This window comes from Pelmatolapia mariae, linkage group LG1, assembly GCF_036321145.2.
Source record: "Pelmatolapia mariae isolate MD_Pm_ZW linkage group LG1, Pm_UMD_F_2, whole genome shotgun sequence".
In the NCBI taxonomy this organism is placed as follows: domain Eukaryota; kingdom Metazoa; phylum Chordata; class Actinopteri; order Cichliformes; family Cichlidae; genus Pelmatolapia; species Pelmatolapia mariae.
This window is the reverse complement of record NC_086227.1, coordinates 38,480,897-38,493,165: the sequence shown is the minus strand read 5'-3', so window position 1 is coordinate 38,493,165 and position 12,269 is coordinate 38,480,897. Positions and strand designations below refer to the sequence as shown.

The 12,269-nt window shown below is 41.9% G+C and overlaps 1 protein-coding gene across 1 annotated transcript; it reads left to right on the top strand.

The window, feature by feature from the left end:
* The first annotated feature begins 604 nt into the window (after positions 1-604).
* Positions 605-11,935, top strand: LOC134631982 (NACHT, LRR and PYD domains-containing protein 14-like). The gene is made up of 11 exons (XM_063480561.1): positions 605-688; positions 1,200-1,344; positions 2,875-3,107; positions 3,216-5,013; positions 5,762-5,935; positions 6,621-6,794; positions 8,338-8,514; positions 8,623-8,796; positions 8,912-9,085; positions 10,679-10,852; positions 11,497-11,935. The coding sequence occupies exons 2-11, from the start codon at positions 1,211-1,213 to the stop codon at positions 11,513-11,515; spliced, it is 3,231 nt and encodes a 1,076-aa protein (XP_063336631.1). The 5' UTR covers positions 605-688; positions 1,200-1,210; the 3' UTR covers positions 11,516-11,935.
* The last annotated feature ends 334 nt before the right edge of the window (positions 11,936-12,269 follow it).

Here is a 12,269-nt window from a genome sequence, read left to right as displayed (position 1 = left end):
TGGGAGGTTAATATAGTTTATATGCCAGTATCCAGTGTTTTTTGTTTTTTATTTTTAGCTTTGACATTTCACAGCAGCTTGTAACTTTTTTCAAAACATAAAGGATGTAAAGGGGGAGGAGCCTACACCTGATGAGACCACCTGAGTCTTGGTCCAAGTGACAGGCCAAATGGCAGCACCTGGAATTGTAGGCGATGTTCAGATCCACAAAAGCTTTACTTTACTGTACTATTACAGCAAACAGAGCAGCTGCAGCATATTTCACTTCATAAATGAGTTTGTTGGACTGAGTTACAAACGTTTCTCCATTTCTTGGCTTCCTGTCACATCAGCAACAGCTCATCCTCATATTTCCACTTTTTCTTCACATTCTGTTGGTCATTACTGCAAACCACAGCTAACCACCGTGACACTTTATATCCAGCATCAGCAGCTGTGGTTATGTGTGTAGAATCACGGAGGTCTGAGGTCTGTGTGTGATGCCAAGTATCATCCTTTCACGCTTATTTATTTAGATTCATATTTGTAGTATTCAGTCGAATACAGGCGCTCATCTCTCTGTAAGAAGCTGATGTCACACATCTGTGACGTTGTCTGGGGGCGGGATAATGTTAGGTTGAAAGTGAAAGTGAAAGCGTTTATGAGCTCAGACTCTATTTTACAGTCTACACAACAAAAGGACAACGAGGTGAGTGTTATTGTGTATTTATTTATTTATGCCGTGTTAGAATAGAATAATAGAATAATCTGAGAAATAATAAAGTGACATGAAAGTCTCGCAGGTCGCAGCAGCAAACTGAACCGTTTTATAAACGGCTTGCAGAGCTCCTCCCGTGGATGTAAACAGCAGAGGGATCGAGTAGCTTCATTTTTCTTGATAAAGATTATTAATTGTCTGAAGTAAACTTGTATCTGTTTTGTAATTACCCTAAAAAGAACTGTTTACATTCCCTAAATAATAAATAGTTTCGTTATTTCCCTCTTTGATACTGCAGGGCCTTTACTAACAGCAGTGACGTCACCACCCACTAAACGTTCAGCTAAAAGAAAAAATTTGCAATTTCTCCAACGACAAATTAGGGCACGTGACATATTAAATAAAACCAATGAAAGATTAACATGCGTGACTTTTCTCGTGGTTTTCTGGTGTTTTTCATTTCTGCCTCTGTAAAATGAACCTTTGCTGGTTTTCCTCTCAGACTGACTAGAGATGAGTGATCTGGGGGAAGATGAGGCTCCACCAGAGTCTCCAGGAAAGCAGTACAAGTGTTTATCTATGAAGAGTGATAGGTCCAAAGGAGAGCCTTTAAACTTCAGTAATGAACCTCTATCATCAGACATAAAGTAAGTGACTGTCTCTCCTTTAAACCAACTTGTTCTGCATGTATCTACGAGGAAGATTGCCTGAGTGATATATTAGATCAGTGACACTTAAATAATCCTGAATTAAAACTGGGAGCATTTCACAGCATGGTCCTTATTGACACCAACATCTTATTAAGGCTACTTTTACAAGGTACATAAATGTGAGCCATCAGTGGCTCTTAAACAACACCATCCTTTGATGCATTTAACAGCCACCAGGTCACCAGCTGGCGTCTTAGCTGTAAGGTCTGAATTAGGTTGCATTTTAGCTGCATTAGAAACGAGAGCAGGAACTTGAAGATGTTTTCTCGTCCTCAACCGAGAAAGGGTGGAGTGCCCACTCCGGGTCAGGGATGAATTCCTGCCCCAAGTGGAGGAGTTTAAGTATCTCAGGGTCTTGTTCACGAGTGACGGGAGAAGAGAGCTGGAGATCAACAGATGGATTGGTGCTGTGGCTGCAGTGATGTGGACGCTGTACCGGTCCGTCGTGGTGAAGAGACAGCCAAGCGTAAAAGCAAAGCTCTCAATTTACCGGTCGATCTATGTCCCTACCCTCACCTATGGCCACGAGCTGTGGGTAGTGACCGAAAGAACGAGATTGTGGATACAAGCGGTGGAAATGGGCTTCCTCCGAAGGGTGGCTGGACTCTCCCTTAGAGATAGGGTGAAGAGCTTAGCCATTTGGGAGGGGCTCAGAGTAGAGCCGCTGCTCCTCCACATCGAAAGGAGCCAGTTGAGGTGGTTTGGGCATCTGACAAGGATGCCTCCTGGGCGCCTCCTGGGTGAGGTGTTCCAGGCATGTCACACAAGGAGGAGACCCCGGGGCAGACCCAGGACACGCTGGAGAAGTTATATCTCTCGGCTGGCCTGGGAACACCTTGGTGTTCTCCCGGACAAGCTGGAGGAGGCTGGGGAGAGGGAGGTCTGGGCTTCTCTGCTTAGGCTGTTGCCCCCGCGACCCAGCCCCAGATAAGTGGAAGAAGATGGATGGATGGAAGATGTTTTCTTTCAAATCTAGTCTCTTACATACATTTTAGCATTAAAAGTTTCACTTTAAAGAAAAAAATTGGGATGCAGCCACCTGATTTGCTCAGATTTCAGAGACATCTGAATGTTCAGCTTCTTTATAACATGTGTCTGTGTTTGATGATTGGATGAATCATCAATACAACACATGCTCCTGTGATGCTGAGATTGGGTTACAGACTGAATGAACACTTTTTAAAGCTTTTACTGTACAGCTCTGTTCAGAGTGAAGGAATCTATCTGCACATGAAATCTGCTCATTGAAAATTGTCCCCAGTGTCCAGTAACAGGAACACGTGCCAGGCACAGAGCAGAACCCAGGATACAGGATCCAGCCCTCTGTCTATAAGTTATTATTATTGTTATAATTTCATTTTATGTTTTTATTTAAAAAACAATATTTTCCCTGTAAGCCAGTGCTGGTATTAAACTTTTGTTTTTGTATTTTATCAGAAAATTGAATAATTTTTTGTTTGTGTCCAGAGCGAAGAAGACAAGCGATGTTCCTGAGGAGGAGCAGCTGTCCTGCTGTGCTTTGTGTCAGGACGTCCTGAAGGATCCAGTCTTCACCAGCTGTGGACACTGGTTCTGCAAACAGTGTGTCTGTTCATACTGGGACCCGTGTGCTTCATCAGGAGACTTCTTCTGTCCCCAGTGTGGAAAAATCCCCACAACAGAAGCTAAACGGCAGACAGCCAGTGAACGCAAAGTACAAAGTACGATTGAACATCTGTCTGCTGATAGACTCATTTCTGAAAACTCGACTTCTTGTGTTATTTAGGAGTTTTCTTTCTCTTTAGTCTCATTGATTTTTTGTCTTTCAGCAGATGTTGGTCTGCAGGAGGTTTTAGATGAACATAAGATCAGTCTGAGGAGGAGATGCGAACGTGTGACTGAAGGAAGTGATGAAACAGGAAGTAGAACCCTCCTCAGCAGGAGCTACACTGAGCTCTTCATCACAGAGGGGCAGAGTGAAGAGCTTCAAACTCAACATGAAGTGATGCAGCTGGAGACAGCTTCCAAGATGGAGGCTCTTGATGACACTCCAGTCAGGTGCCACGACATCTTTAAAGCCTTACCTGACCAACAGGGGCCCATCAGAGTGGTTCTGACGAACGGCGTTGCTGGCATTGGAAAAACTTTCACAGTGCAGAAGTTCACTGTGGACTGGGCAGAGGGCTTGGAGAACCAAGATGTCAGTGTGGTGATTCTGCTTTCATTCAGGGAGCTGAACCTGATCAGAGATGAGCAGTACAGTCTTCTGGAGCTGCTCCATGTTTTCCATCCAACATTACAGAAGGTCACAGCAGAGAAGCTCGCTGTCTGTAAACTTTTGTTCATCTTTGACGGCCTGGATGAAAGCAGACTGAATTTCACCAACAGGAAGCTCGTGTCTGATGTCACACAGAAGTCATCAGTCAGCGAGCTGCTGACAAACCTCATCGAGGGGAATCTGCTTCCCTCGGCTCACGTCTGGATAACTTCCCGACCTGCAGCAGCCAATCAGATCCCTCCTACATGTGTTGACAGGGTAACAGAAGTACGAGGCTTCACTGATGCCCAGAAGGAGGAGTACTTCAGGAGGAGATTCAGTGATGAAGAGCTGTCCAGCAGAATCATCTCACACATGAAGACATCCAGGAGCCTCCACATCATGTGTAGAATCCCAGTCTTCTGCTGGATCACTGCTACAGTTCTGGAGCACATGTTGACTAAAGAGCAGAGAGGAGAGCTGCCCAAGACCCTGACTGACATGTACTCATACTTCCTGCTGGTTCAGACAAAAAGGAAGAAGAACAAGTACCACGAGGGACATAAGACGAATCCACAGGAGCAGACAGAGGCTGACAAGGAAGTTCTCCTGAAGCTGGGAAAGCTGGCGTTTCAACATCTGGAGAAAGGAAATATCCTGTTCTACCAAGAACACCTGGAGCACTGTGGGTTGGATGTCACAGAAGCCTCGGTGTACTCTGGAGTTTGTACAGAGATCTTCAAACGAGAGTGTGAGATCTTCAAGAAAGCAGCCTACTGCTTTGTTCATCTGAGCATTCAAGAGTTCCTGGCTGCAGTCTATCTGTTCTACTGTTTCACCCACAGAAAGACAGAAGTGCTCCAGGACTTCCTGAAGAGAGATTGGGAATACAAAAACAGCTCCCCATCTATGGATGTCTTTCTACAGAGAGTCATGAAAAAATCCCTTCAAAGTAAAAATGGCCACCTGGACATGTTTGTTCGCTTCCTTCATGGCCTCTCTCTGGAGTCCAACCAGAGACTCTTAGGAGGTCTGCTGGGTCGGACGGAGAACAGTTCAAAAAATGTCCAAATAGTCATAAACAATCTGAATGAGATGAACAGTGATGAAATGTCTCCTGACAGAAGCATTAACATCTTTCACTGTTTGATGGAGATGAAAAATCTCTCTGTCCATCAGGAGATCCAAGAGTTCCTCAAGTCAAAGAACAGATCAGATAAGAAACTCTCTGACATCCACTGTTCAGCTTTGGCCTACATGCTGCAGATGTCAGAGGAGGTTCTGGATGAGTTGGATCTGAGGAAATACAATGCATCAGAGAAAGGAAAACGGAGACTGATCCCAGCTGTGAGGAACTGTAAAAGGGCTGGGTGAGTTCCATCTGGACGTAGTGTACTAAACAGTACATTTTCATAATGAGCGAAATAACACCACTGACTAACAAAGAGGTCAGTTTCATGATCATTAATTGTCATGACCATTGATCAATGGCCTCGAGCGCCATTCACAGACAGATTAACATCTATCAGCTTAGTCTATTTCAGCATCCTACAAGTATTTAAAAATCATCAGATTTTGATTATCTACAAAACATATGGTAACCCATTTCCCCTCTTTGAACGTAAGTATCTAATATTAACTATCAATTTCACATGCTTTGTTTACATCACCAGTCTCTAAATGACTTCTGTGGTTTAAAAAAAAGAACCCAGGTGTATGCTAAGCACAAATCTGTCACAGAGAACACCATTAACCAAAGGTCTGAAAACCATTTAAATTTCATCCTAAATTCATACATGACTCTTGCAGCAAACAAAGATAATCGTTCACAACTGGAATTGTTTAATGAGTAACCCAGTACAAAAATCACATTAACACAGTGGCCAGTAAAAATGTTATTTGGATCCAGATGATAACTTTTTGGAGCCAATTGCAGAATCAGGTCATGTAAACAAACTGTGCACAGCCTGAATGCAACTTAAGTCCCTTCTGCAGATTAAAGCTAAACAATTATTAAAATAATTAAAAGAAAAAAGATAAGCTGACATGTTAGTGGGATATGTTCAACTGTCATCAAATGTGTAAAGTAGATCTAAAGGGTAATGTTTGTCCTTACAGACTTTGTGGCTGCAGACTCTCAGAGACTCACTGTGAAGTTGTGGCCTCAGCTCTGAAGTCCAGCCCATCCCATCTCACACAGCTGGACCTGAGTTACAATGAACTGCAAGATTCAGGAGTGAAGCATCTGTCTGCTGCATTGGAGAATCCAAACTGTAGACTGGAGCACCTGAGGTCAGGTCACAGACTTTAGTTTGATAAGATTTGGGCCAATGGCCAAGTTTTGTGTGTTATGGCAGTCTAATCTGGTCTTCTTGTTCTTAAATATAACCAGTGGTTTGCACCCTGTTGTAAATTGTATTTGTACATTGTACATAGAAGGCATCTCTTGAGTGTAGACTTTGACAAAGATACGCTTTGAGGATGTTCTTGACTTGGGTAAATGTTGTGAGTCATATCTTCTTCACCAGGGAAAGAATTCTATCAGTATCCACTCTTCTGTGGTTTTCCATGAATTTTTGCTATTGCTGAGCTGAAAATTGCATCATGTCATTTTTAATAATATATCAGATTGTTAATGTGGCCACACCTAAAGGTTCTACTATTTTTCTAATAGGTTTATTTGGATTTTTTAGCCTGACAAATGCCTACATATATCATATGTAATATATACAGCTTTTATGTGTGAGCTGATACTAATTTTGCTATGAGACTTGACTGAGGACAGCAGCATGTTTGTTGATCTGTGTTGACATGAGTTATTGTTCAGGAGTTTGAACCACAATTGCAAAAGGACAAGGTCACTCTACTCATTTATGGAAAGCTTACTGGTTATTTATAGTAATACTGAAGTGCACAATTAAAAATGTAAATGTTTGTGCAATAACTGGATTCTTGATTCTTGTTATTCTTTCTTTAGTTTGAAGGACTGCAGGTTGTCAGAGTTCAGTTGTGCATCTCTTGGCTCAGCTCTGAAGTTCAACCCATCACATCTGAAACATCTGGATCTGAGTGACAACATGCTGCAGGACTCAGGAGTGCAGCAGCTGTGTGGTTTTCTAGAAAGCCCGGAGTGTAGACTGGAGACTCTGAGGTAAAATTCAAAATCTTGGTCTGTCTGCAGAATTTGTTCAAAGTTTTGTCTAAAAACAAATTTTCCTTTTATTTCCATTGAAGTCCAAATGACTGTCTGCTCCTCAAAGAGGAGCTTATAAAGAAGGTTTATAACATTCATTAGCACACACTGTACAATTTAAATTAATTACTGTGCCTAACATGGGTTGTACTCAGTGGTTGAGAGGAGCGGTAGAAACACTTAGCAGGACAGTCAGAAAAACTCACGACCACACTGGTACTGGGAATTCCACAGTGCTTGTCCTTTAATGCACACTCTCTTCATCAACCTTACAAGGCCCAGTTGAACGGCTACTGTTTATCATACATGAATCACAGTGTTCCTACAACCCGTAACGTTGCAAATTGTTAGAGAGGTAAAACATATAAAGTCCATGTCTGTCCATACACTCACGTGCTAGCACGTTGCTCTCATACTCCACAGAGGGCAGTGGTGCATACTTCTGGCCTTACATTGTCTTAAAGAGACACCACACCATTGTGACTGTTACAAGCTTATCTCTGCGGTTGAGAAACTTTATTGTTAGTGGTCTCTGAGGGGTATTCGCTTTACTAGCCCAATGTTATACACTTGTTATCTTCTCTACAAGTTAAACACATTATTACGTTATTAAATAATAAGTTTTGTTCGGTAACAACAAGTAATTTCATCTTCAGCTGAATACATTTGCAGGTTGGCTTATTCACCCTTTCAGAATAATCCCTTATCTCCTTTTTCATTTCTGCTATGGTGCCATAATCCTGTTACATTTAGAGAAAAACTCCTTTAAGATGTTCATTGCAGCCAGTATAGTGCCTGTTTTCACGACCTTTCATACTACTGCTTTACACACTGAGCTTTGTCACCTTGACTGTTTTATTGTTTTCCTTTTTTCCATACTCTTGCAAGGTTGGCATCCCAGTATACTATTATTGTGATACTTCAAATAATACTCAGAAGCTCCAGTAGAGATATGCAAAAAATGTCTTACACAGTGGATGCCCTAATTTTAAGTCATAATTGATTCAGTTCAATTCAGTTCCATTTTGTTTGTTTATATAGAGGCAAATCACAACAACAGTTGCCTTGCAAAATTTTATATTGTAAGGTAAAGACGCTACAATAATACAAAGAAAACAGAGAAAACCCCAACAATCATATGACCTCCTTTGTGCAAGCCCTTTGGCAAGAGTGGGAAGGCAGAACTTCTTTTTAACAGGAAGAAACCAGGCTCAGGGAGGGGCGGCCATCTGCCACAACCAGTTGGGGACCTATGGGCCTATGTTGTTTATTTTCTTTGAATGGAACTGATCCAGAGCCAGCTTTTGTTTGTTTGTTCATACACTTCCTTCCAAATTCAGTTTGGAAAATGTACTTGGCATAATAAAGGTTCAGTGGCCATTTGATGAAGAGTTTGATTTGGGTCACTACAGTAATGCTGTAAATATGCACATGTAAAACCTGAAAACCCTGGATCAAATTATCTGTGATTTTAATGTATATAATTTATTTTCTTATTCAGACTGATTCGGTGCAATTTGTCAAGGACCAGCTGTTCTTCCCTGGCTAAAGCTCTGAATGCAATCCACTCCTATCTGAAGCTTCTGGACTTCAGCCACAACAAGGAGTTGGAAGATTCGGGAGTGAAGCACCTGTGTGGTTTTCTCAAGAGTCCACAGTGCAGACTGGAGACTCTGAGGTTAGACACCATGTTTTAGTTGTGCACTGGGATGAATATGATATGAAGTTGTGATGACACTAGATTTTTTTAGTTTATTCTAAACCTGATGTTATAATGTTTATTCAGGTTAAGGGCATCCAGCTTGTCAGAAATGAGTTGTGAGTTTCTAGTCTCAGCTCTGAAGTCCAACACCTCCCATCTGAAACATCTGGACATGAGTGACAACAAGCTGCAGGATTCAGGAGTGAAACAGCTTGCTAGCCTTGTGGAGAGTTCACACTGTAGGCTTGAAACTCTGAGGTCAGTTTACTTTTTTATCTGTTGCATTCATTATTCTTGAGCTGCACATTTAGAACCTGAACACATCTGGTTGGATTATCAATTATTTTATCTCCACATTTTATTCTTTACTCAGATTAAGGGGCTGTGAATTGTCGGAAACCAGTTGTTCTTATCTGGGCTCAGCTTTGAAGTCCAACCCCTCCCATCTGAGACATCTGGACCTGGGTCACAACACCCTGGAGGATTCAGGAGTTAAGCAGCTGTCTAAACTCATGAAGAGTCCGCATTGTTTACTGGAGACTCTGAGGTCAGTAAACGATGGTAGTCGGTCCACACGGTTTTCAGGAACAGTGAACTGAAGTTAGTATCAACCCTTCGGCATTTCCTGTAAACCTGCAGGCTTTCATGAGTACAACTGAGAGGAGAACAGTGATAATAACTTATGTCAAGCAGTCACATTCAACCAGAAGCTTGCTGTGGTCTTGTGTTTGAGTTGATAACCATACAGTTTTTGAGAACTAGATTACAGCTATATTACATATATAAAATAAACTTGTGCCAGTTAGGACTGAATCAATATAAAGTATAAAGATTTAGTGATTTGATTTATATCATGATCTATACTAATATCGATTGATTTGGAAAAAATTATTATGTTATAATTTTTTTTAATATCACCCAGCCCTTTACATCAAAAGATGATGGCCACCCCTCCATGACCCCTTGTTCTGTCAGAGGTTTCTTCATGTTGAAAGGGAGTTTTTCCTTCCCACTGTTGCCATAGTGCTTGCTCACAGGGCATCATCTGATTTTGGGTATCACAAAACACGGAGTGTTCAGGTAACAGGACCCCAAAAGCAGACTCAGCACACCGCAGCTCAGAACTATGTACAAGTTTTATTCAACTGAGTAATCTTTTAACAAAGCTAAGGAAACGAAAAACTAAGGCTCATGCCACGGGGGAAAACGAGGAGCGTGGAGCCCAGGAGCGCCGTAATCGGGACCGTGGGGGAACTGCAACAGAAAGGGGAGACACAGTTAACAGCACGCAGGTTGCCAAGAAATGAACAGCTAGACTTCATAAGTTGCCGAGGCTTACAGGTAGAGCAGGACCGTGGCGCTTGGAGGGGAGAGGTGCCCGGGAAGGGAATCCTAGGGAGGGAGGCAGTCAGGCAGGAGGACAGGCAGGCCACAGGCTTCCACGCCGAATGCTGGTCACACTGGGAGGAGACTTACGGACTGGCGAGGAGAAGCCGTCAGAGCTGGCTGAAGTAGTCCTCCGGTGATTGCCTCAGATGAGACGCAGGTGGTTTGGAGGCGGCCCAGCCCGAGGGTGTGGCCACCGCAGCCTCCCACGGCTCCCTGGATGCCGAGCCACGGGCCGTGACATTGGGGGGTTTTCTCTGTATTACTGTAGGGTCCTTACTTTACAGTATAAAGTGCCATGAGGCAATATTGTTGTGATTTGGTGTTATATAAATAAAACTGAATTGAAATAGAACTAAATATGTGTGGACGGCACAGTTCAGAGTGGCAAAGAGGTAGCTAAGTCATACAAATCTTAAAACAGCTGAAAATAGTTGGTAAAGATATAAAGAAGTTTCAATAAGGTTCTCCTGTTAACAAAGCCTACAAACATTATCTGTTCACACTGTTGTACCATCAAATGTGATCTATAAATTGATCAAATTTATCTGTGAGGTGTGATTCTGACGTTCAGATTTTCTATAGATATGAACATGTTGACTCTGAGTATTATATTTGCAGTGATAATAATATATTGATGGCACTAATCTAAATTTTTGGGCCTTTTTAGAACATTTTTTAACATGACAATCTCAGTGAACCATCTTGTGACTGAAATGGAAATCATTTTATCTATATGTCTTTATTCTTTCAGACTGCATTGGTGCAGCTCAGCAGAAATCAACTGTACTTCTCTGAGTTCAGCTCTGAAGTCCAACCCCTCCCATCTAAGAGAGCTGGACCTGAGAGGAAATAAGCTGCACAATTCAGGCGTGCAACAGCTGGTTGATCTTGTGAAGCATCCAGACTTTACACTGGAGACTCTGAGGTCAGTAAAGGGTTGGAGCCAGTTGCTTTGAACAGTATTGTACTAAATCCAGTGTTTCCTGTAAAAGTGTGTACAGGTTCTCACAACCTTTCCCTGAAGGTCTGTGAGGAGAGTGAAGACAGGTTTCAGACAAAAAGACAACTCAATGAGCCAGTCAGACACTTTTTGTGATATAGCACTGCCTACTTTTGTTGTGTTCATGCCTACGCCAACAAAAGCTCGGTTACAGCTGACAGCCCTACAAGATGTACAGAGATAGTCCTCATTCATCACGCTCTCAGAGTATCGCATCTGATTTCACTCTGTTTAGTAGCCACAGACTAGACTAAATTCCCCGCTGACGTCCTGTCATTATATTTGTGTATATCTATCCGCACTAACGAATTTCTGCAGTAATGAAGCCTGTGGGGCGCTCAGTTTACTTCATGAAATTGATTTGACTTGATGCTAAAAGCATCTACAGGTCTGTGAGCTTCAAGCTCAGCATGTTCACACCAACATGTTAACATGAAGAACTAAGAGAGCGCTAGCTACACTGCACAGCCTCTCCACTGCTGCTCTGAAGAGATCTGAATCTCTGATGTATTTTATACTGGATGTGCTGCACATAAACACTTATTCAGTGTTTCTTCTTCTCTCCACAGATGGCTGCCATTTTGGTAAATGGGGTAATGCATGTGCTGAGAGAAGATGAACTGAGTCCACAGATCCACAGAGGTCAAAGCAGCAGCAGTTTGTGCATAGAGTCTCTCACTGTTCCATGTTACTGGGATGTGGTGTGTCAAGTAGAGCTCCACCCATCAGTCACTGATATAAGAATCGGAAGAAGCGCATAAAACTATGAGTGCTGCAGTGCGAAATGCCCAGAGAACATTTCACCTGTCAGACAATGTAGAGCCAACCATGTGAACTCCACCATGGAAGGATAAACTGTAATTATACCCATGATATCATTGTATCATACAAGAAGCACCCTGTGTGTTTGCCAGGCCAGCAGTGGTTCTTTGCTTTGCTCATGTATAAAAAGATGGACATGTATGATCATTTATAATTTATTTTTTTTATTTTGATTATAATACTGTATATGATCAGGTGATGAAAATTTCTGTTCATAAACAGCAAATAAATGAATAATAAACATGTATTTATTGTTCTTCTTCTCTTCAAGCTACATACTCATTGTATAAGACAAAGTGATGGGTTACAGGCACTGTTAGCATCACTGTCTGACATTTAGTTACAATTGTCTCAAAGTCCCACTGTGCTAAAAACTGCTTAACATAGATGTAATGTTGCCATTTGTTTTAAGATCAGCTACTGCACATAATTTATATAACTTGTAAGTATGTGAGTGACATAAAAATAATTCCTAAAAGCTTCATAGATGTTGATAAAGTTTAATCCAGATTGATTGATG

What these genes read in the sequence shown, in the direction of transcription:
- LOC134631982 (XM_063480561.1), top strand. Translation starts at nt 1,211, where the DNA reads ATGAGTGATCTGGGGGAAGATGAGGCTCCACCAGAGTCTCCAGGAAAG. An exon ending in CCTCTATCATCAGACATAAA is followed by an intron (nt 1,345 to 2,874) that starts GTAAGTGACTGT and finishes GTTTGTGTCCAG; the next exon opens with AGCGAAGAAGACAAGCGATG. An exon ending in AGGAACTGTAAAAGGGCTGG is followed by an intron (nt 5,014 to 5,761) that starts GTGAGTTCCATC and finishes TTGTCCTTACAG; the next exon opens with ACTTTGTGGCTGCAGACTCT.